This window comes from Dendropsophus ebraccatus, chromosome 4, assembly GCF_027789765.1.
Source record: "Dendropsophus ebraccatus isolate aDenEbr1 chromosome 4, aDenEbr1.pat, whole genome shotgun sequence".
Classification (NCBI taxonomy): domain Eukaryota; kingdom Metazoa; phylum Chordata; class Amphibia; order Anura; family Hylidae; genus Dendropsophus; species Dendropsophus ebraccatus.
Genome location: NC_091457.1, coordinates 167,201,415 through 167,227,882, shown reverse-complemented (window position 1 = coordinate 167,227,882; position 26,468 = coordinate 167,201,415). Strand labels below are relative to the sequence as shown.

At 49.5% G+C, this 26,468-nt stretch overlaps 1 protein-coding gene across 1 annotated transcript in view; it reads right to left on the bottom strand.

Moving 5' to 3' along the window:
* ABCD3 (ATP binding cassette subfamily D member 3) overlaps nucleotides 1-20,825 on the bottom strand; it is a 37,434-nt gene extending 16,609 nt beyond the window's left edge. Inside the window, exons 1-5 of the mRNA XM_069967714.1 lie at nucleotides 20,682-20,825; nucleotides 3,127-3,163; nucleotides 1,910-2,008; nucleotides 1,741-1,829; nucleotides 15-84 (exon numbers count right to left, since the gene is read on the bottom strand). Coding sequence (XP_069823815.1) covers nucleotides 15-84; nucleotides 1,741-1,829; nucleotides 1,910-2,008; nucleotides 3,127-3,163; nucleotides 20,682-20,785 — 399 coding nt within the window. The 5' untranslated portion in view covers nucleotides 20,786-20,825. The remainder of the gene's footprint in view (nucleotides 1-14; nucleotides 85-1,740; nucleotides 1,830-1,909; nucleotides 2,009-3,126; nucleotides 3,164-20,681) is intronic.
* Nucleotides 20,826-26,468: the final 5,643 nt, after the last annotated feature.

The following is a 26,468-nucleotide window of genomic DNA, read 5'->3' as shown; positions in this document are numbered from 1 at the left end:
ATGCTCAGACTTACGGCAGGCATGGCGGCGATAAAGTTGAACAGGTATTTCTTAAAATCTTTTCTGCTGCGACCAATGATTGCGCTGCAAAGCATGACATGCACAGGGTTAGTGGCACATATGTATTATACACGGATATAATCTGTGCAATAAATATACATGAACTCTGCAAACAGCATCTCCGAGCAGAACCCAGATATATATATATATATATATATATATATATATATATACACACACATATATATGAAGACTGTAAGCATTGTACACAGAGCAGCCAATCACAACTCAGCTTACTTCTGCTGTTTAATATACCAGACAATAAGATCACTATAGTAAAGTTGCAACATGAGGCCAATGATATTATATCACTCGCAGGACACAAGAAATTGCAGGAACTTTAGTTACACAAAAGCGCTGAGCTCCAATCCGCAGCTTACAAGACTGTGGTTAGTGGTTTGCTACCAACATGTCAGAGCATGTTCCCATTATAGGGAATCTATCATTAGGTTTATTCCGCCTTAAATGAGAGCAGCATAAACTAGTGACAGAAATGCTGAACAGACTTACAGCACTCTGCTCAGCTGTTCTCCTAATATGCAGGAGAATAGGATTCTTGCCACACTCCTCCCCCCCCCCACCCTCCAGCTGCTGATTGACAGCTGACTGCCTATACACATCGTGGATAGATAACTGCCAATCAGCAGCTGGAGGGAGGAGCGTGCTAATGCTCATGAATATCCAGGACTACTGGTCTCATATACATAATGGAGAGGGCTACTTATTGTCCATGTTATTCAGGAGATCTCTGTATCAGCTGCACAGGACAATGTAAGTGATCCATCATTCTGCTCAGCTTCTCTGTCACTAGGTTATACTACCATTTGATCGGACAGCAGAAACCTACTGACAGAGTCTCTCTAAAAGACTGAACGGCCCAGGATCATGTGTGACATTACAAAAAAAGTGTCATTCTAATAGAAAAGCAGAATCTGCAACAATGAACTGCACCTCGCATTCTGCATGCTGCACAGTTTTGCAAAAGTTCACAAAGTGTGTGCCATGCTGGAGAAGCCGGGACATAGCCACAGAGGGTTACCAGGGGGATGGACGCCAAATACTGGAAGAAGTACTTCCTGAATACAGATTTATTTCTGCTAATGATTCCGCTGAAACAAAAAATATTTTACACATTCAGGAGGGAAAAAAAGAAAAAAGATCCATGGAGCCGTCTCCAAACATTTACATGTAATGGGGAAGATGTGCTGCCCGTAATATAGCTCACAGACTGATGGCACATCAATGGCAGCAGAGAGCACTGTGTCAGACTGGAGAGAATACACCACTTCCTGCAGGACATACAGCAGCTGATAAGTACTGGGAGACTGGAGATTTTTAAATAGCAGTAAATTACAAATCTATATAACTTTCAGTTGATTTAAAAAAAAAAAATGATGGAGGTGTACCCCTTTAAGTAAGGGGGAAACAAAAGGGAAAAAATACCAAACCTGGCAGAAAGAAGAGAGAAATATGTGGAGATGCAATAATATAATGGGGCAAAATGCACCAATTCCAAATCTTTAATTTTATCATCTCTTTACTTCACTGGGAGACAGCCCTGCTATCATGGGGGCGACAGCCTTGCTCTCAGGGGGGCCACAGCCTCTGGATTTCCTTGCAGTTATTAACCATGATGACCATAGAGAATGAGATTACCCAACAGCCATCTAAGTGTTATACCTTTCAATAAAAGTGCCGTTCTGAATCATCCAGATGTCACAGTAGGTGCGGGCGACCAGCGTGGTGGCGATCAGCAACAGGTACCAGCTCTGTAACATAGTAATACCCAGCGGTCAGTGACATCACAGCAACAAGGTATAAACCATGCAATAAAACATCCCATACAGACCTCTTTACAGAAAGTCCTGGGCACCAGTATTCTCAGGATGCGGCCAATCCTGGCAAAGAACAGTCGGTCCACCACCGCTTTTTCTTTTTTTCCATCTTTCTGTAAAAAAGGAAGGTAGGCAGGTAAAGAAATGGTAATGTGATGGTTGTACAGGCCCGGGCCCTCAGCACCGACATATAACTATAGCCAATAGCAACCAGGGTCAAACACTATAAATTATCTTATAAAGGATAAATCCGCCAGCTAGGTGTATAGTATATACCCAGCTATGTGTATACTATATACACAGCAGGATACGTCCACCAGCTATGTGTGTACTATATAACCAGCAGGATACTTCGCCAGCTATGTGTATACTATATAACCAGCTATGAGTATACTATATACCCAGTAGAACAGGCTTGCCGAGCAGGAAACAGGAGGTGGGCTCTGATGTAGACTAGAGGTGTGCCTGGATCAGAAGAGCAGGTGTGCATCGGGCGGGGGGGTTGGGGATGATAGCATTGAACTGCCCGCGCCGGCCTCCAGTGCTCAACTGGACCTCATTAGCATATTGGATTAGGCGAAAATAACGGCAACTGATCGAGTGACTGATCGAAGAAAGCTCCACAGCAGCACCGACAGGCTAGTGTGTGAATCTCAGTATTGGCTGTTAGATGGTACATTTGCTTTGAGGTAGCTTCACACGTACCGGATCCGCAGCGGATTTCATACAGATAAGCAGATATGTGACCCGTGCTGCAGTGCAATGACTGGCTGATGAGGAGTGAGGGGAGCCTCACACAGCCGCGGCGCCAGGCAGGTAATGTATGCTCCAGGTTGGGGGGTGCGAGCGGCCGGGTCACATATCAGCAGCACTATACCCGGATCTGCAGCAGATTTCGCTGCAAATCGCAGCGTGAAATCCGCTGTGGATCCGGTACGTGTGAAGCTACCCTTAAAGGGGAACCATCAGCAGGTTAGGCGAATCTAACCTGCTCATATGTCCCTATTGCACAGGAGACACCGAGGAGGAAGGTATGTCTCGAGGAGGAGGGTATGTCTCATAGTGTGTCTCCTACCTTCCTCCTTGGCGCCATTTCGGTGCAGTATGCTGTGTGCTCCACAGTCCTGTGAGTCTGTTAGGAGCGCTGGGGCACCGGTTAGGAGCACTGCCCGACCCTATGGACAGTGCTTAAATAAATGAAAAAAAAAAAATATCAGGAACCAGCCTTTACCTCATTGTTCTGTACCGCGGTCCTTCCACTTTTATTCCTGGAAAAAGAAAAAAAAAAATTAGTACAGAGGGATCGGGACCGAACATACAGTATCACATCACCTCAGCTACACACAGAGGGGCTGGGACTGTACCTATACCATCACCTCAGCTACACAGACCAGGACCGTCCATATCCCATCACCTCAGCTACACAGACCAGGACCGTCCATATCCCATCACCTCAGCTACACAGACCAGGACCGTCCATATCCCATCACCTCAGCTACACAGACCAGGACCATCCATATCCCATCACCTCAGCTACACAGACCAGGACCGTCCATATCCCATCACCTCAGCTACACAGACCAGGACCATCCATATCACATCACCTCAGCTACACAGACCAGGACCGTCCATATCCCATCACCTCAGCTACACAGACCAGGACTGTACCTATCCCATCACCTCAGCTACACAGACCAGGACCGTCCATATCCCATCACCTCAGCTACACAGACCAGGACCGTCCATATCCCATCACCTCAGCTACACAGACCAGGACCGTCCATATCCCATCACCTCAGCTACACAGACCAGGACCGTCCATATCCCATCACCTCAGCTACACAGACCAGGACCGTCCATATCCCATCACCTCAGCTACACAGACCAGGACTGTACATATCCCATCACATCACCTTAGCTACACAGACCAGGACCGTACATATCCCATCACATCACCTCAGCTACACAGCAGACCAGGACTGTACCTATCCCATCACCTCAGCTACACAGACCAGGACTGTACCTATCCCATCACCTCAGCTACACAGACCAGGACTGTACATATCCCATCACCTCAGCTACACAGACCAGGACCGTACATATCCCATCACATCACCTCAGCTACACAAACCAGGACCGTACATATCCCATCACCTCAGCTACACAGACCAGGACCGTACATATCCCATCACATCACCTCAGCTACACAAACCAGGACCGTACATATCCCATCACCTCAGCTACACAGACCAGGACCGTACATATCCCATCACCTCAGCTACACAGACCAGGACCGTACATATCCCATCACATCACCTTAGCTACACAGACCAGGACCGTACATATCCCATCACCTTAGCTACACAGACCAGGACCGTACATATCCCATCACATCACCTCAGCTACACAAACCAGGACCGTACATATCCCATCACCTCAGCTACACAGACCAGGACCGTACATATCCCATCACATCACCTCAGCTACACAAACCAGGACCGTACATATCCCATCACCTCAGCTACACAGACCAGGACCGTACATATCCCATCACCTCAGCTACACAGACCAGGACCGTACATATCCCATCACATCACCTCAGCTACACAGACCAGGACCGTACATATCCCATCACCTCAGCTACACAGACCAGGACCGTCCATATCCCATCACCTCAGCTACACAGACCAGGACCGTACATATCCCATCACCTCAGCTACACAGACCAGGACCGTACATATCATATCACCTCAGCTACACAGACCAGGACCGTACATATCCCATCACCTCAGCTACACAGACCAGGACCGTACATATCCCATCACCTCAGCTACACAGACCAGGACCGTCCATATCCCATCACCTCAGCTACACAGACCAGGACCGTACATATCCCATCACCTCAGCTACACAGACCAGGACCGTACATATCCCATCACCTCAGCTACACAGACCAGGACCGTACATATCCCATCACATCACCTCAGCTACACAGACCAGGACCGTACATATCCCATCACCTCAGCTACACAGACCAGGACCGTCCATATCCCATCACCTCAGCTACACAGACCAGGACCGTACATATCCCATCACATCACCTCAGCTACACAGACCAGGACCGTACATATCCCATCACCTCAGCTACACAGACCAGGACCGTACATATCATATCACCTCAGCTACACAGACCAGGACCGTACATATCCCATCACCTCAGCTACACAGACCAGGACCGTACATATCCCATCACCTCAGCTACACAGACCAGGACCGTCCATATCCCATCACCTCAGCTACACAGACCAGGACCGTACATATCCCATCACCTCAGCTACACAGACCAGGACCGTACATATCCCATCACCTCAGCTACACAGACCAGGACCGTACATATCATATCACCTCAGCTCAGCTTCGTTCCCCGCTCGCTGCTGCCGCTATTCAACGCGGCTGCAGCGAGCGGGTGAGTGCGGGAGGGGGCGGCGCGGAGCTGCGGGGGGGGGGGGGGGGGCTGCCCGGGTGATCGCTGATCATCCGGGCAGCACATAGGATACAGCAGCGTCTGCTGCCGATGCTCCTATTCAACGGAGCGAAGGCAGCGGATCGCTGCTATATGAGTCGCATGTTTTTCAACATGTTGAAAAACAAGCGACTGCAACGATCAGCCGACATGAACGATGTCGGCTGATTGTTGCACTCTTATTTCACAGGACAATTATCGTTCGTAGCGGCCGATATCGGCCGAATACGAGCGATATGCGTTCCGTGGAATAGGGCCTTAAACCTTGCCCACCGACACATAAGCGTGGTAACGTGGCAGACACACCGATGCCGCATCTGACAGCTCAGGCCAGGATTCGCTGATGTAATATGGATAAATGTCACCATGCAGACTGCCCGCAAACACTGGGTGTAAGTAAAGTGGCAGATGGCTGGGTATACAGCCTGCGGGTAGTCACACACTCAGAGGTGAAAAAGAATGGCAAAACTTATTACAGAGGTATTCCTGCAGAGATGGCGGGGCACAGCGCTCGGCCTCCATAGAGAAGTGATGGTGCAGGTCAGAGACCAGATATATCACACTAATTTCCTATGGCCAGGTTAGGGGACACCTTTAGTCAGATCCCCCCCTTTATCTGATACATTTCTCAGCCCAGATCCCTAAGAATAAGTTACTGCTTCAACCCACCCGCTCCCCACGTGTTACACAAGTCCCCACCTGCACAGCTTCTCCCCAAATGTTCTCGTCTGTAGTTAAACCTGAATTCTCAGGTTCTGGGTGGAGCGGTGATTCTAAGGTCTGATCCTGACGGGCAGCATTCACCTCTGTTCCTTCTACTAGAAAACCGACCACTAATAAGACTAATATACGTCTGTGGGCAAATATGCTCCAATACTCAAAGTAGAAGGCTTCGCATGCATGAGATCTGTCACAGTGTATCACGCTGATTATTCTGGTGTATCACAAGACCAGGTTAAGTCCAGGTCTAGACCAACTATAGGCCGGCTTGTTCTAAACCTGAACCAACACCTTGTTGCACTTCTTGCCAACTCTGCACCAGGAGGGGGCGCCATACACTAACAATTACTGCCCTGATGGGGGTCAGTAACAGGAGCACTGACCGCCACAATGATTCCACAGTAGGATATAATACTCACTATAGTACTGGACCTGTAGAGGTAACAGGGGGATCTGGATGAGCAGCAGAAAAATGAAACAAAAGGCCACAACAAAGACACAGGTGACGTGTGGCCGGCGTCCTAGGTAAGCCTAGTCATTCACCAGGACGGCCTGTTCTTTCACCCAGATTCACACCGGCCTGAGGCAGAACCTTTGCTCCACTACTCCACACCTGACAGAGCAAAGGTGGAAGATAACAGGAAGACTGGGGTGAGGAGCCGCTGCCGGGGGTGGTGAGGAGCCGCTGCCGGGAGTGGTGAGGAGCCGCTGCCGGGGGTGGTGAGGAGCCGCTGCCGGGGGGTGGTGAGGAGCCGCTGCCGGGGGTGGTGATGCAATGTAAGGAAATGGCGTAAATAACAGTTCATTGAATACGGTGTGTACTTTGTTTCTGTTTCCAAGCCTCAGAAACCATAATATGCAATAATACAGAGAAAGGCTCCATAATGCAGCGCCGAACAGAGGCATCATGGGTACTGGACAACCTCCAACAAGATCTATGGCTGGACTCCGCAACCTGTGGCCCTCCAGTAATCGCAAAACTACATTTCCATTATGCATCAGCTGAAGGGCTAGAGGTCCCCGTCCTTGGTCTACAGCAATGTTACCTGACCTGTGGCCAAACTACAACTCCCAGCATGCCCTAACAGTTATGGAACACTGCTGTGCAGAAACATACAGATACTATACAGCTACATAATAGGTAGCCATATGTCCCTGGGCACTTGCCTTCAGGCTCTCATGTGTACGTATATATAGTGACCCGACTCTGCTATGTGTACGTACAGTGGGGAAAAAAAAAGTATTTAGTCAGTCACCAATAGTGCAAGTTGTCTCACTTAAAAAGATGAGAGGCGTCTGTAATTGACACCATATTAGACCTCAACTATGGGAGACAAAATGAGAAAACAAATCCAGAAAATTACATTGTCTGATTTTGTAAGAATTTATTGGCAAATTATGGTGGAAAATAAGTATTTGGTCGGTAACAAAATGTCATCTCAATCCTTTGTTCTATCTCCTTTGTTGGCAATGAGAGAGGTCAGACGTTTTCTGTAAGTTCTCACAAGGTTGGCGCACACTGTTGGGATGTTGGCCCATTCCTCCATGCAGATCTCCTCTAGAGCAGTGATGTTTTGGGGCTGTCGCTTGGCAACACGGACTTTTAACTCCCTCCAAAGGTTTTCTATAGGGTTGAAATCTGGAGACTGGCTCGGCCACTCCAGGACCTTGAAATGCTTCTTACCAAGCCGCTCCTTGGTTGCCCTGGCGGTGTGCTTTGGATCATTGTCATGTTGAAAGACCCAGACACGTTTCATCTTCAATGCCCTTGCTGATGGAAGGAGGTTTGCACTCAGTATCTCCCGATACATGGCCCCATTCATTCTTTCATATATACGGATCAGTCGTCCTGGCCCCTTTGCAGAGCAACAGCCCCAAAGCCTGATGTTTCCACCCGCATGCTTTACAGTAGCTATGGTGTCTGATGGATGCAACTCAGTATTCTTTTTCCTCCAAAGACGACAAGTTGTGTTTCTACCAAACAGTTCCACTTTGGTTTCATCAGACCATAGGACATTCTCCCAATACTCTTCTGGATCATCCAAATACTCTCTAGCAAACTTCTGATGGGCCCGGACCTGTACTGGCTTAAGCAGTGGGACCCGTCTGGCACTGCAGGATCTGAGTCCCTGGCACTGGCGTAGTGTCTTACTGATGGTAGGCTTTGTTACATTGGTCCCAGCTCTCTGCAGTTCAGTCACTAGGTCCCCCCGCGGGGTTCTGGGATTTTTGCTCACCGTTCTTGTGATCATTTTGACCCCACGGGGTTAGATTTTGCATGGAGCCCCAGATGGAGGGAGATTATCAGTGGTCTTGTATGTCTTCCATTTTCTAATTATTGCTCCCACAGTTGATTTCTTCACTCCAAGTTGGTTGTCTATTGCAGATTCAGTCTTCCCAGCCTGGTGCAGGGCTACAATTTTGTTTCTGGTGTCCTTTGACAGCTCTTTGGTCTTCACCATAGTGGAGTTTGGAGTCTGACTGTTTGAGGGTGTGCACAGGTGTCCTTTTATACTGATAACAAGTTTAAACAGGTGCCATTACTACAGGTAATGAGTGGAGGAAAGAGGAGACTCTTAAAGAAGAAGTTACAGGTCTGTGAGAGCCAGAAATCTTGATTGTTTGTAGGTGACCAAATAATTATTTTCCGGCTCTACTATGTGTACGTATATATATTGTGTCCCGGCTCTGCTATGTGTACGTATATATATTGTGTCCCGGCTCTGCTATGTGTACGTATATATATTGTGTCCCGGCTCTGCTATGTGTACGTATATATATTGTGTCCCGGCTCTGCTATGTGTACGTATATATATTGTGTCCCGGCTCTGCTATGTGTAAGTATATATAGTGTCCCGGCTCTGCTATGTGTAAGTATATATTGTGTCCCGGCTCTGCTATGTGTAAGTATATATAGTGTCCCGGCTCTGCTATGTGTAAGTATATATAGTGTCCCGGCTCTGCTACGTGTATAGATGCTTACTGTCCCCTTAAATCTCTTATACCTTCCAGGGTGGATGTGGCCGCTGTGGGGTTACAGAGGCATCAGATTTTTCACCTGACAAACAGGAATAAACAGGGGAAGTTACATCTCTTACTAGGTGCGGCCCCGAAATACAGGTTTATCATAGAGATGAACAGATAACGTTTTAATGCTGCATAATGTACAAAAAAACGACTGTGTATACGGGATATCAGCTGCCTGCCTTCTCTGTGTATACGGGATATCAGCCGCCTGCCTTGTATATCTGCCTTCTCTGTGTATAGGGGATATCAGCCGCCTGCCTTGTATCTCTGCCTTCTCTGTGTATAGGGGATATCAGCCGCCTGCCTTCTCTGTGTACACGGGATATCAGCCGCTTGGCTTCTCTGTGTACACGGGATATCAGCCGCCTGGCTTCTCTGTGTACACGGGATATCAGCCGCCTGGCTTCTCTGTGTACACGGGATATCAGTCGCCTGGCTTCTCTTTGTGCACGGGATATCAGTCGCCTGGCTTCTCGGTGTATAGGGGATATCAGCCGTCTGGCGTCTGTGTACACGGGATATCAGTCGCCTGGCTTCTCTGTGTATAGGGGATATCAGCCGCCTGGCTTCTCTGTGTACACGGAATATCAGTCGCCTGGCTTCTCTGTGTACACGGGATATCAGTCGCCTGGCTTCTCTGTGTATAGGGGATATCAGCCGCCTGCCTTGTATCTCTGCCTTCTCTGTGTATAGGGGATATCAGCTGCCTGGCTTCTCTGTGTATACAGGATATCAGCCGCCTGGCTTCTCTGTGTATACGGGATATCACTGTCTGCCTTGTGTAACTGCCTTCTCTGTGTATACAGGATATCAGCCGCCCGCCTTCTCTGTGTATACAGGATTCTACCTGCCTGCCTTGTGTCACTGCCTTCTCTGTGTATACAGGATATCAGCCGCCTGCCTTCTCTGTGTATACAGGATTCTACCTGCCTGCTTTGTGTCACTGCCTTCTCTGTGTATACGGGATATCAGCCGCCTGCCTTCTCTGTGTATTCAGGATATTACCTGCCTGCCTTGTGTAATTGCCTTCTCGGTGATATCAGCCGCCTGCCTTGTATCTCTGCCTTCTCAGTGTATACGAGATATCAGCCGCTTGCCTTCTCTGTGTATAGGGGATATCAGCCGTCTGCTTTCTCTGTGTATACAGGATATCAGCCGCCTGCCTTGTGTCACTGCCTTCTGTGTACATGGTGATTCACACGATAATCGGAAAAAAAGTTGCAGGTTACAAGACGACAGAAACCCGAAAAAAACACCATGTACAAGCCAGGTGACAGCCTGACGGTAATAAGAGCGAGTATAGTGCCGCACCTACAGTCATTCACACACAGTCAGTTTATAATATCCAGGGATGGGACATCATGTACTTTATAAGTCTCATCCTGTAAGACGGTCCCTGCTCCTTCTGCTGTATACAGTGCTCAGAGACCTTTACACAGAGCCCGTCACATGTAAATCAGGTGCCGGACTACTGAGACTGTTAGATATATAAGGTATCATGTATATCCCGATTCCTCCTCCCATCCCAGATCCCGCTTCCAGCTGTTGATCAAGATGGAAAGGGGAGCGAGGAGACACGCCAGCCTGCAGCTTTATAGGAGTTTGGGAAAAACTCTTTGTACCAGAGAACTAAGGCATTTCCTGCATCCTGGAAGCACAGACAGATATATGATATAAGGTACAACGTGTCTCCTTGTCCTAACAGCATCTAACAGGGTCTACAGTGTGGAATTACAGCTGACAGATTCCCTCTAAGGGTCCATTCACACATACGTGATCTAAATATAATTTCATACAGTGCATGGTGACAGTGGCACCTCAGGCTGGGGCTTGCATCAGGGGACAGGACTGTGGAGGTAATCTCTTTATAGCTGTAACCCCTCTCTCCAAACAGGGAGTGCTGCATGTATTTGCCCACATCTGCCCGGATCATTCCCTTATGATCCCTGCAGTCTCTGTCAGCCCTTGTGTTTCCCATCAGCTTCATTCCTGCTATAATGTGCCTGCACTTAATACACACTCAGCTATACACACTGCTGATTTATTGTGCCTGCACTCACACTCAGCTATACACACTGCTGCTAAAAAGTGCCTGCACTTACACTACGCCAGTGATGGTAAACCTTGACACTCCAGCTGTTGCAAAACTACAATTACCATCATGCCTGGGCAGCCACAGATATGGCTTTGGCTGCCCAGGTATGATGGGAATTGTAGTTTTGCAACAGCTGGAGTGTCAACGTTAGCCATCATAGCACTCAGCTATACACTGCTGCTATAATGTACCTGCACTTACACTCAGCTATACACAGCGCTTGTGTATATCACATATCCAGCTGCTGTGTTATCAGGGTTATACAGTTACAATACATTATACACCACATGCTGCTATACTGTACAGTAACTTATATATCACATATCCAGCTGCTATGTTATCAGGGTTATACAGTTACTATACATTATACACCACATGCTGCTATACTGTACAGTAACTTATATATCACATATCCAGCTGCTGTGTTATCAGGGTTATACAGTTACTATACATTATACACCACATGCTGCTATACTGTACAGTAACTTATATATCACATATCCAGCTGCTGTGTTATCAGGGTTATACAGTTACTATACATTATATACCACATGCTGATTGCTATACTGTACAGTAACTTATATATCACATATCCAGCTGCTGTGTTATCAGGGTTATACAGTTACTATACATTATATACCACATGCTGCTATACATTATATACCACATGCTGCGGATTACAAGCGCTGTCCTGGAACGGATTATACTCCTAATCCAAGGCACCACTGTGTATGTATATATATAGATGTTTATGTGTAAATATATATATATATATATATATATGTAATATGTGTTGTTATGGCCGTAACCTTTGCCTCAGTAACCTTACATCCTCTCCAGCACTATACACAGGTTAATGATAGAAGGAAACATCAGCACAAGCATCGCTGGTTACCATACAGATAAGATTCTGTCCCTGGTTGTGACAGGCCGACTTCATACTCAGCATTTATCTCTACCACGTCACATCTTTTATGGTGCCTTAAAGGGAGTCAATCAGCAGGTTGGGGCACCCTGACCATAGAAGCACATGGTACCATTATTTTGGTGTACTGGTTTTATGAAATAAAAAAAATTAAAGGGGTTGTTCAACAAAAAAATAAAATTCTTTCAAATCAACTGGTGCTATGAATTGCCAAAGATTTCTCATTTACTTCTATTTAAAAAAAAAACTCCAGTCTCCCAGTACTTATCAGCTGCTGTATGTCCTGCAGGAAGTGGTGTATTCTCTCCAGGCTGACACAGTGCTCTCTGCTGCCACCTCTGTCCATGTCAGGAACTGTCCAGAGCAGCAGCAAATCCCCATAGAAAACCTCTCCTGCTCTCCACAGTTCCCGACATGGACAGAGGTGGCAGCAGAGAGCACTGTGTCAGACTGGAGAGAATACACCACTTCCTGCAGGATATACAGCAGCTGTTAAGTACTGCAAGACTGGACTGTCACTTTCTGGCACCAGTTGATTTAAAGGCAAAAAATGTTGGTGAACTACCCCTTTAAGTATGGTACTATGCTGTCCTAGTTCTCAGAGACCTCACAGTATTACACAGTACTGAACTGTCCCAGGCAACTGGGGCCCTTTAAATGTAACACTAACTTTACCAGAACAATCTGACGGCCAATTCATTAGACTCTGAACAGCAGTCAGCGCTCCAGGTATGGTGTGTGCTCTGACTACTCTATAGGGTAAATGCAAAACGAACAGCTACTCCACAGCAGATTACAGCGAGTAGATCAGTGACATCCTATCGGGGTCATATAATGGTACAATACACAACAAAATTAGCCTCAAAGTGGAGAAGGTGCTCTAGAAAGTCTCTGCATGAGCGGGGCAAATATTCAGATGTAGAAATGTAGCTAATCCCAATAACAAGGAAAGAAGAGAAACCTCCAAATACACTCACCAAATGCGGGTAATATGAACACCAACCGCTAACAGCGTGGACCATGTTACGGCTATGCAAGAAGAATGAATAGGGAGAGACTGTCTGCAATTTGGTGAGTGCCTTTGGATGTTTCTCTTCTTTGGATATAATGGTACACTTTGAACACTGCTTTTTCTTTTGCTCCCATAGACACCAATAGGTTTTTGCGCACCACAGATCAATTTCCACATTGATTTTCTTTGTATTTTTTTTTCCCAGTGGGTGGAGGAGATTCATAATCTCATCACGTTAAGGGCCCTATTCCACGGGACGATTATCGTTTGGATAATCGTTAACGATTACCGATCTCAAACGACCGCTATTACGAAAGACCTGAAAACGTTCACTCATTTCCATGGAACGATGATCGTTACTTATGATCGTAATTGCGATCGTTTCTCTTCGCTATTTATTCGCTATTGCGTTCGTATCTATTGAGAACGACCGAACGATGTCTTATTCAATGCGAACGATTTGCGAACGAGCAACGATAAAAATAGGTCCAGGTCTTATTAAACGATCAATGATTTCTCGTTCGGTCGTTAATCGTTAACTGCATTTCAACCGAACGATTATCGTTCAGATTCGCACGATTTAACGATAATCTGAACGATAATCGTCCCGTGGAATAGGGCCCTTACAGTCACTGCAAACTCTGCAGATTTTTGGTACATAGAGAGGTACTGGGTGTTGATTTATTTTAGGGTCTATTCACACACAGCACATAAGTTCGGGGGGGGGGGGGGGGGGGGGGGGGGAGGGGGGGGGGGGGGGGGCTCCTGCAGGTGTCTGGATCTCAGCAAGATCCACTTTTATGGTGCGTTCACACCTACAGGATCTGCAGCTGATTTTCTGCAGCAGATTTCATTTAAATAACTGAACACAGCATCAAATCTGCTGCAGATCCTGTAGGTGTGAACGCACCCTATAAAGCCCCTATTACACTGGGGAGATGATGAGGAGCAGCCCTTGGTTGTTAGATCGCTCAGGCAGCCCATAGAAGATAGCGGCTGTCTGATGCCCAGGGCTGTGGAGTCGGTAAGCCGCAGCTCCAACTCCGACTCAGACTCATGAATTTTATCAGGACAGACTCAGACTCCCGACTCAGACTCCTGCTCCTTCATAAATGGCCGGTCATATACCAGGGGAGTTATTTATCACACTGGCTCAGCAGATTCTCCCTAATGTCCTACATGATCCTGGGGTGACTTCTGAGGGAATAAAGGAATACTGTATATAAAGCAGCTTCTCCTGTGTGTGCAGCCAGTCTCCAGCCCCCATGTCCTGAACTACTCACAACTAGACTAGATGGAGCAGGTGGTCTTTTCCTGCTGACAATCTTCTATGTTTCTAATTAAATATTCACCATCCACACAGAAACACTGCTAACACTGCCAGATCCCTGTAATATAGAGGTCAGCCATAGTGATATACAGGGGGTCACATAGTGATATAGAAGGTCACTGTGGGGGCACGCAATAGCAGGCGCGCACGCACACACAGCCTGCTGCAGCCATAGCATACACACACACAGCCTGCTGCAACCATAGCGCGCGCGCACACACACACACACACACGGCTTGCTGCAGCCATAGCGCACACAGAAAAACACACAATCTTCTCCCAGAGAGAAAACGCCACACTGAGGACAGGGGTTATTGCTACACTACTTATGTCTTCTCCTCCTCCTCCTCTATATTACACAGGATATCTCCATATTACACTGCTGCTCATATACAGTCATCCAGCATCCAGGAAGAGACCAGCACAGATCTCCCCCCACACAATGGACTCTTCCAGATAAGGAAAAAATCTGCCAAATAGTGACCGACAACTTTTCCCATGACCCCCCTTATGTAATAGGGCCAGTGTCCTATTACTGATATATTCCCCGACCACCCTTATGTAATAGGACCAGTGTCCTATTACTGATATATTCCCCAACCACCCTAATGTAATAGGACCAGTGTCCTATTACTGATATATTCCCCGACCACCCTTATCTAATAGGGCCAGTGTCCTATTACTGATATATTCCCCGACCACCCTTATGTAATAGGACCAGTGTCCTATTACTGATATATTCCCCGACCACTCTAATGTAATAGGACCAGTGTCCTATTACTGATATATTCCCCGACCACCCTTATGTAATAGGGCCAGTGTCCTATTACTGATATATTCCCCGACCACCCTTATGTAATAGGGCCAGTGTCCTATTACTGATATATCCCCCGACCACCCTTATGTAATAGGACCAGTGTCCTATTACTGATATATTCCCCGACCACCCTTATGTAATAGGACCAGTGTCCTATTACTGATATATTCCCCGACCACCCTAATGTAATAGGACCAGTGTCCTATTACTGAGATATTCCACGACCACCCTAATGTAATAGGGCCAGTGTCCTATTACTGATATATTCCCCGACCACCTTTATCTAATAGGGCCAGTGTCCTATTACTGATACATTCCCCGACCACCTTTATGTAATAGGGCCAGTGTCCTATTACTGATATATTCCCCGACCACCCTTATGTAATAGGACCAGTGTCCTATTACTGATATATTCCCCGACCACCTTTATCTAATAGGGCCAGTGTCCTTTTACTGGTATATTCCCCGACCATACCTATCTAATAGGGCCAGTGTCCTATTACTGATATATTCCCCGACCACCCTTATGTAATAGGACCAGTGTCCTATTACTGATATATTCCCCGACCACACACACCCCATAGCAGATGGAGGAGAATATGCTCATGGCCACCCCCACCCCCCTCCCAATAGCAGATGGAGGAGGATATGCTCATCGCCACCCCCCCCCCCCAGAAGATGGGGGAGGATATGACCATGTACCCCTGAGACGCTCATGATCCCACCCTCCTCCCAACACAATACACATAATGATCCTTCAGCCATGCTCTCTTAGACTGCGGTTATATACTGCACACTGCGGCATTGCATAATTTCAGTGAAGACGCTGCAGTACAGCAATGAAACTACAATGTGTGTGAACACAGCTTTATCGCCCAATGACGGCCTGTGGCGCTGTGTACACCGGCATGTGTAGGAGGTCACCTAATCTGTGACTACAAGAAATGTCTGTACCGAGATGAAAGCCATACAGTGCGGGGGGGGTCTGACTCAGGGCCGGCGTCAGCACCCGGCTAACTAGGGCAAGTGCCGGGGCCCACTGCTCCTCTAGGGGCCCACTCCCGTCTGTTACTACATTTTATTTTCTGTTAGTTAAAAAAAAAGTGTAGAAACAGAGGGGACTGGGCCCCTAGAGGCCGCATGTGACAGTTAGGGGCCCGCCAATACATACTGGGGTCCCGGGGCACACGTCTCCCTGCACAAGTCTTCCCTCCCACCGAGTAGGTGAGAAAAGGACCTTTGAGTAAGAAGGACCTGTGATGATGTGATAGGTCATGTGATCGGACACCTGACCTGATAGAGGGCAGAACGGGAGGCTCTGTAAACTAATAGTCTACTGTATGTGCTGGGGTTTCTTGATGTTTTGTTTTGTGTATAGAGGTCCTGCTGTAATATATATATATATATATATATATTACAGCAGGACCTCCTATCTATCTCATGCAGCACGAATATATATATATATATATATATATATATATATATATATATATATATATATATATATATATATATATATATACATACATACATACACAGAGCAGTAGCTGTATACAGAACTAGCAGCACCAGCAAGATAGATAGATAGATAGATAGATAGATGTTACATGCTGGTGCTGCTAGTTCTGTATACAGCTACTGCTCTGTATATAAATGATTCTCGCTGTCTGTTGGCTCCGTGGAGAGGGTGGATACAGCGGGAGGACTGCCTGAAAACTGGGATACAGCCTATGGCTATATGTGTATCCCAGTTTTCCAGGTGGTCCTCCCGCTGTATCCACCCTCTCCACGGAGGTAGAAGACAGTGGGAATCGATGCCAAGAGTTCGGGCAGGTTCGGCAGGTTCGGCCCATCCCTAATATATATATATCATGCTGGGGTTGCTAGTTCTGTATACAGCTCCGGCTCTGTGTGTGTGTGTATATATTATAATATATATATATATATATATATATATATATATATATATATATATATATATATATATATATAATCCTGTCATTGGGTCTGACTCCTCCAGAGTCCTGACTACCGCAGAGATCAGGAGATACAGGAGGAGAAAGATACTCAGCAGCCGCATGTTTCTTCTGCTGCAAATCTTTCCTCGCCTGTCTCTCTATGATTTGCTCCTCAAAGGGGCCCACCGAGGCTCTGTCACCCAAGGGCCCACAAAAAGCTGGAGCACTGAGCACTGGGGACATAGTGACCCACCCACCGGCACCACCTGTAAGGCTGCAGGACGCCTGGCTTCCATCTACCTATAAGAGGCCTGGCTTCATGTGTGGGAGACATCATAGACTCCTCTCCAGGGGATCAGCACTACTGATCACACTCTGCCTGACCACTGGATGAGGCAGGTACCGAGGCCACACACCTGCTATGGGAGGACACTGAGGGATCAGGTTACAGAACACTGATCTGCTGCTGCATCGTGTGAATATCGCTCAGTCACTCCACAATGACCTATAATAAACTTTCTGTATAATATCCTCCCTTCTTCAGGTTCTTCACAGTCAGAGGATCAACTTAGGTCATACAAAGTATCCGCCGCCACCTCCGCAGTCTCTATGATAGACGGAAACTACAGCATAAGCCTAGGGCTATGTTCACATGTCGGCTTGCGACCTGACTTGTATCACCAGCTGGGATTCAGACACTTCTACATGCTGCAGATTGAATGGGGATAAACGTCGGCTCTCATACAGAATAACCAGCATAACATTCACCTGGGTATATACCAGCAGGCACATGTATAGGGTGCAGATGTATATAGGACAAATGTGAACAGGGCCTAGACCTGCTGAGAATGGGTCACCTTGTACCCACTGATCTGCAGTCTATAGAGATACACTGTAGGGATCAGTCCCTGTGTATCCAGCCGAGGCAATCCTCCTCCGATCTACACTGTAGGGATCAGTCCCTGTGTATGCAGCCGAGGCAATCCTCCTCCGATCTACACTGTAGGGATCAATCCCTGTGTATGCAGCCGAGGCAATCCTCCTCCGATCTACACTGTAGGGATCAGTCCCTGTGTATGCAGCCGAGGCAATCCTCCTCCGATCTACACTGTAGGGATCAGTCCTTGTGCTGCTCAACTGTGTACAGCTGATCATTACACACAGGCCAGTGTGGATACAAGTGTCCATTCACTGACAGCAAGCTGAAACACAAAGTATATTAGAAAATCACATGACCCGGCACTATAGTAGTCACATGACCCGGCATTATACAATAATGAAACTTTATTCACATAGAACTATAAAGTTCTTCAAGGTGCAAAGGTAAAAGACACCTCCTCATCCACTGTATACAGGGCGGAGGTAGACAAAGGTGACAGCGGCTGCTAGTGACTCATCACCAGCGGAGGAGGGGCCCCAAGATACCCCCGGCCCTCACTATATACACAGCAATGACTATATACACAGCAATGACTATATACACCCTATATCCCTCACTATATACACAGCAATGACTATATACACCCTATATCCCTCACTATATACACAGCAATGACTATATACACCCTATATCCCTCACTATATACACAGCAATGACTATATACACCCTATATCCCTCACTATATACACGCCCTATAACCATCACTATATACGCGCTGACAGCTGAGCAGTATATATATCACAGTTATCCGCCTCCATCTACCCCAGTTCTGTTGTCTCTGTTCCTATGAGAAGCCGCGTGACAACTAATAAGCATCTCAGCTGTTATATTGGCTATTACTCCGGTTGTCACCAGTCCATCCCGGGATTCTCAGTAACAGAGGATTTATTTCCCCCAGTATAGTCAGGTCTGCCGTGCTGGAGTCTCAGAAAGCTGGGTAACAACTATTATCACTATATCTGCCATTACACCCGCAGTCAGTAACCTGTCTGGGGTAGCGGAAAGCGGAGTGACCACTAATCTGTTCTTACTCCGGTTGTCACCGCTCTATCCCAGATCTGGAAGAATTTTCATTACACTACAGCCGTTATAGACAGGTGCGGCTGGTCAGGAGTCCAGGAAAGGTGGGTAATGACTATCCAGCATTACACCTGCCTATCCCTGGGCGGTCACATATACGGGGCTCCCGGAGGTCTCTGTCATATAGGGCTCTGGCCCTTCTGGGGGTCTATGTCCCCGCCAGGGGCAGCCGTATACATGCACGTATAGCCAGGGGCAGCCGTATACATGCACGTATAGCCAGGGGCAGCCGTATACATGCACGTATAGCCAGGGGCAGCCGTATACATGCACGTATAGCCAGGGGCAGCCGTATACATGCACGTATAGCCAGGGGCAGCCGTATACATGCACGTATAGCCAGGGGCAGCCGTATACATGCACGTATAGCCAGGGGCAGCCGTATACATGCACGTATAGCCAGGGGCAGCCGTATACATGCACGTATAGCCAGGGGCAGCCGTATACATGCACGTATAGCCAGGGGCAGCCGTATACATGCACGTATAGCCAGGGGCAGCCGTATACATGCACGTATAGCCAGGGGCAGCCGTATACATGCACGTATAGCCAGGTGCAGCCGTATACATGCACGTATAGCCAGGTGCAGCCGTATACATGCACGTATAGCCAGGTGCAGCCGTATACATGCACGTATAGCCAGGTGCAGCCGTATACATGCACGTATAGCCAGGTGCAGCCGTATACATGCACGTATAGCCAGGTGCAGCCGTATAACATGCACGTATAGCCAGGGGCAGCCGTATACATGCACGTATAGCCAGGTGCAGCCGTATACATGCACATATAGCCAGGTGCAGCCGTATAACATGCACGTATAGCCAGGTGCGGTGCCGGCCTGTATATACATATAGCCAGGTGCGGTGCAGCCATATATAGACATACAGCCAGGTGCAGCTGATCAGGAGCCGTGTAAATCTGGGGAGGACTAAAATACCGCTCCCCCCATTACTCCTGTCATGGCTGCCTGTGAGGAGAGCACAAGGAGCTGTCAGGGACACACACAGGAGGACTACACGTCCCAGCAGAGCCGTCTGTGAGGAGACCTGTCAGGGACACAGGAGGACTACACGTCCCAGCAGAGCCGCCTGTGAGGAGACCTGTCAGGGACACAGGAGGACTACACGTCCCAGCAGAGCCGCCTGTGAGGAGACCTGTCAGGGACACAGGAGGACTACACGTCCCAGCAGAGCCGCCTGTGAGGAGACCTGTCAGGGACACATACAGGAGGACTACACGTCCCAGCAGAGCCGCCTCCCTCACACACGGCTCTCAATGACACGGCCGGTCCCAGCTCCCTCCTCGGCCTGAGCCGCTCCGGCCCCGGGCTCTCCACCTCTCGCTTCCCCCGGGTCTCACCCGCTCGCTCCTCTCCGCCTGTGGAGCAGGTACAGCAGCACGAGCGCCGCCCCGGCCGCCGAGGAGCTCCGGACCGTCAGGTACTTGCTGTACACCGGCGCCATGGTCACTGTCAGGAGAGGAGGCGTGGCCTGACCGCTGCAGCATGCCGGGAACTCTGCTAGACCCCGCCCCCGCCCTGCCTCTCTTGTCATCTCCATGGTAACGGCGTGCCGGCTCCACAGTGCGGGCGGGCGCAGCGACCTACATGACGGGTCACGTGTTCTGGAGGGTTTTACCTCTGTGCGCATGCGCCGGCCTGACAACAAATCACTGCGAAGGATTGCTGGGAGTTGTAGTATGACAGCAGTTAAAGGGTTTGTGTAGGATTAGAAAAACATGGCGAACTTCTAAAAACGGCGCCACTCTTGTCCTCAGGTTCTATGTAGTGTTTTAACTGGGCTCAATAAGAATAAGATCAGAATGGGGGTCATTATGCTGTATATTATGCCATATATATAGAGAGAGAGTATATATATATATATACAGTATATATCTGATGCTGTATAACGTCTATGCAGCTGTAACACTCTGGATTTCCCATGTTGGGACTATTACAGGATTATCTTCTTATATCTTATTACGGTCTCGTGTTTGTAACCATGGCGACCCCAACATCTGCCGTCACTATGGGATTCATCGCTGATCTCTGGCTGCGGCCCTGACAGGAACTCTATATAGAGAACCAATCAATCTAAAAACAGCGCTAAGTAAATGTGCCGGGACGTCACTGAGCACAAATCCTAAACATATCCCTCCGCCCCCGCCCGCTGTGATCGGTCCTCCGCCCCCGCCCGCCGTGATCGGTCCTCCGCCCCCGCCCGCTGTGATCGCTCCTCCGCCCCCGCCCGCCGTGATCGGTCCTCCGCCCCCGCCCGCTGTGATCGGTCCTCCGCCCCCGCCCGCTGTGATCGCTCCTCCGCCCCCGCCCGCTGTGATCGGTCCTCCGCCCCCGCCCGCTGTGATCGGTCCTCCGCCCCCGCCCGCTGTGATCGGTCCTGCGCCCCCGCCCGCTCTGATCGGTCCTGCGTCCCCGCCCGCTGTGATCGCTCCTCCGCCCCCGCCCGCTCTGATCGGTCCTGCGCCCCCGCCCGCTGTGATCGCTCCTCCGCCCCCGCCCGCTGTGATCGCTCCTCCGCCCCCGCCCGCTGTGATCGGTCCTCCGCCCCCGCCTGCTGTGATCGCTCCTCCGCCCCCGCCCGCTGTGATCGGTCCTCCGCCCCCGCCCGCTGTGATCGCTCCTCCGCCCCCGCCCGCTCTGATCGGTCCTCCGCCCCCGCCCGCTGTGATCGGTCCTGCGCCCCCGCCCGCTGTGATCGGTCCTCCGCCCCCGCCCGCTGTGATCGGTCCTCCGCCCCTGCCCGCTGTGATCGGTCCTGCGCCCCTGCCCGCTGTGATCGGTCCTCCGCCCCCGCCCTCTGTGATCGGTCCTCCGCCCCCGCCCGCCGTGATCGCTCCTCCGCCCCCGCCCGCCGTGATCGCTCCTCCGCCCCCGCCCGCCGTGATCGCTCCTCCGCCCCCGCCCGCCGTGATCGCTCCTCCGCCCCCGCCCGCCGTGATCGGTCCTCCGCCCCCGCCCGCCGTGATCGGTCCTGCGCCCCCGCCCGCTGTGATCGGTCCTCCGCCCCCGCCCGCTGTAATCGGTCCTCCGCCCCCGCCCGCTGTGATCGGTCCTCCGCCCCCCCGCTGTGATCAGTCCTCCGCCCCCGCCCGCTATGATCAGTCCATCGCCCCTGCCCGCTGTGATCGGTCCTGCGCCCCTGCCCGCTGTGATCATTCCTCCGCCCCCGCCCGCTGTGATCGGTCCTGCGCCCCTGCCCGCTGTGATCAGTCCTCCGCCCCCTGCCCGCCGTGATCGGTCCTGCGCCATGCAACCCATACCATGCACCCCCTCCTCTCTGTCCCTATCTCTCTGTATTTCTCTCCCTGCTCTCCACTATACACACAGCTGACTTGCCGCCTCCAGGAAGCAAATAACCTTATACAGAGGGGAGGTGAAGGTGCTGACATCACGGAGGGGCCTGCAGGTGATATGGACAAGGTCTTCTTCCTGCCAAGTGACAGTACTGTAAGCTCACCTGTGCAGCCGCTATGGTCAGCGAATTTTGGAACAAATCAATTTGTGCCTCGAAAAAATCAAATTGACAGCGTGATTGGCAGTAAATCTGGATTTGCAGGATTGGCTTGGCTCCTCTCTAGTGCTGATCTTATGATTATTACAGTCACACATGGCGCTGATCCTCTATCACTAAGCTAACAGGATCTTACCTGCAGCTGATCCATTATATTATATATCCGGTTACAGGGAAACACTTCTTATCTAATAATCAATCAATGGGTAATTATAATCGGTCGTTGCCATGGAAGCCGGAATAATTACTGCAGATTCATTGTCTTTTATTGGACTCTTCCTGTTTTTGTCTCTTCCTGTAATGAACCGTTACCCAGCATCATGGGAGCGGACAGCGTCCATTACCTGCTATGGTTTCTCAAATCCCCTGGCAACAGTTATGGCCCTCATTGCCCCCATACCTGTTCTCATCTCTCAGGGGCTGCTACCAGACTCCTTTGTCCCCCCCCCCCCCCCTCTAGACTCCTCTGTCCCCTCTAGACTTCTCTGTCCCCTCTAGACTTCTCTGTCCCCACTTTAGACTCCCCTCTCCCCCTCAAGACTAATTTATTCCCCTCCAGACTCCTTTCTCCCCCCCCCCCCTCTAGACTCCTCTGTCCCCTCCAGACTTCTCTGTCCCCACTTTAGACTCCCCTCTCCCCCTCAAGACTAATTTATTCCCCTCCAGACTCCTCTCCCCCCTCTAGACTCCTTCAGTCCCCTCCAGACTCCTCTCTGCCCTGGCCTGGGGTCGCTAGATGGTAACAGTGGTGGGCTAGCTGGTGTTTTGGATGGGCAGGAGTGGTGACACTGTGGTGACTGCCCCGCCGGTGAGCAGGGACAGATGGACGGTCACAGGTTAGCTGGAACAACGTGACGCCACTTCTGTGGTGGTTGGCCGGCTATACCTTGTTTCCCCTGTGGACAGTGACCTGATGGGCTGTTTCGGGGTCCCTTGGGCAGTTATCACGGTTAAAATAAATATAATCTGGTTTACTGTAAAGATACTTGATACAGTACACTTTCTTCTTGATAAGTTACTTGATAAGTTACACTTGATAAACCAGATCTGCACTGAACGTTGAAAGAGTGATACAGCTGAGCTGACTGAGTTGCGTGCTGAGAGGTAGAAAAGATTTAGAAGAGTATAGAGGATGTCGAGAGAGTCCCAACCCAAGTGGTACTGTGCTCTGCCGGAACTTGAAAGGTAGAATAAGTAGAATACTTGAAAGTAGAGAGAATACTTGTGCCCGTGTTATGACTCTTTGCACCACCTATTGCCCACAAGTGTCGGGTGACCCGTCCTAGAGGGTGACACAAGCCCCAGACCTTGTTACCTGGGATGAGCAGAGTGGTCAGATTTCTCTGATTACACCAGTGCTGCGAGATGCGAGAGTGCATAGGCTTCTATGCAACTTTGCTCTATCCGGATCAGTTCCTTTACTTCTTGTGGATACTGTCCTGCACTGTATTCCTCTAGTCCACGGCGTGAGTTGGGATGATCCGTTACTTGTCCTTTCCTTGATCCCTTACTTTTGCGAAGGGTGTAACCAACAGCAACACCCGTGGTGGGACACCACATGACCCACCCCTGGACACACTGGCACTGGGCTTTGTCAGGATAGCACAATGTGTGGGTGTAGTAGGGGCGATGGAGAGTAATGAGAACTAATGAGCGCAAAATATAATCACAAAACTAGAATATAACTGTGTCCTCTCTCTTGGACAACACGGACGTCGTAGCTTGGGTGCTGAGCTGTAGGTAATAAGTGGTGAAGAATAGCTGAGCTAAAGGAGAAGTCCGGCCACCACAAACTTCTGTCAGCCGGCAGGGGAGAAAATGATCATGACTGATTGCTTACCTCTCCTCATGCCTGCGATGCACCGCCTGACCGACTCTGGGACCGCCGCCGGAAGGCATTTGTGACGTCATCACAACTCAGGGGGAAATGCCTGACCCGGGTGATGGACTGTCAATCAGCTGGGTCGTGATGTCAGCTAAGAAGAAGATCCCGGAGGCAGGCCGGGCACCCAGAGCAGCAATCTGGTGCTGGACAGGCATGGGAACAGGTGAGTAGTGTTGTTTATTATGTTCTCCCCTTCCCCTGCTTCTTCCAAAAATTATAGCAGCTCAGGACTTCTCCTTTAAGTAAGTTAAGGAAGTGTAGTTGAGATGAATAGGTTGCAGGCTGTCTTGGGGACCTTGCCTTAGTAGTGCAGTACTCTGCCAGGATGGTTTGTAGTGACTTTGTATAGAAGAAGACTCTCGGACTCACACTCAGAATAAGCAGATAAGAGAGAGACCGCCTTTTGTCAAACAAGTCCAGCAAGTGTCAGGTTGGCTAGTACGAGTCCCAGGCTTGAACTACTGGGTAAAGCCAATCGCTCAAGATTACCCAAGTAGGACAAGCAAGATCCAACGGCATACTTCAGCGTTGTGCGTTTTGCTCCACTGCAGACTAAAGGCCCTATTTCACGGAACGATTGTCGTCCGTATTCGGCCGATATCGGCCGCTACGGACGATAATCGTCCCGTGGAATAGAGTGCAACGATCAGCCGACATCGTTCATGTCGGCTGATCGTTGCAGTCGCTTGTTTTTCAACATGTTGAAAAACAAGCGACTGATATAGCAGCGATCTGCTGCCGTCGCTCCGTTGAATAGGAGCGTCGGCAGCAGACGCTGCTATATCCTATGTGCTTCCCGGACGATCAGCGATCACCCGGGAAGTCCCCCCGCAGCTCCCCGCCCGCTCCCCGCTCTGAGAGCGCTCATTTGCTCCTCTAAACGACCCGTGGAATTGCCCCTTAATCCTAGTGGGGGATAGTCCTGACTGTAGAAGAATCCCTGGTGAAGGCAAGATGGAAGCCAGGTGATAGTTAGCCCACCTTTAGGTTTAGCACCACAGAATAGTTTTCTCACAGACTCCGTCTCTAACTACAACTGAGTAGAACCGTCCCAGGGCCCCGGCTGTAGTCTGCAGCGGCAACTCTCTGTGTGTCTCCTTCACTGCTGACAACTGGACAAAAGACTCTCACCAGCAACCACCTCTCATAAATAGGGGTGACCGGACTAACCTCTTATTGGTGGGGAAAGTGCTAGAGGGTGAAGAGTGTGATAGGTGAAGACGGTGTGAGGCACCTGAGCCAGTGATTGGGGAACACATAACAGTACAATACACAAGGTAACCCCCCTCTAGTCTCGTTAATTCTCCTTCAGACTCCTCTTTCCCCCTCTAGACTCCTTCATTCCCTTCCAGACTCCTCTGTCCCTCTCTAGACTCCTTCATTCCCTTCCAGACTCCTCTGTCCCTCTCTAGACTCCTTCATTCCCTTCCAGACTCCTCTGTCCCTCTCTAGACTCCTTCATTCCCTTCCAGACTCCTCTGTCCCTCTCTAGACTCCTTCATTCCGCTCCAGACTCCTCTGTCCCTCTCTAGACTCCTTCATTCCCTTCCAGACTCCTCTGTCCCTCTCTAGACTCCTTCATTCCCCTCCAGACTCCTCTTTCCCCCTCTAGACCCCTTAATTCTCCTTCAGACTCCTCTGTCCCTCTAGACTCCTTCATTCCCTTCCAGACTCCTCTGTCCCTCTCTAGACTCCTTCATTCCCTTCCAGACTCCTCTGTCCCTCTCTAGA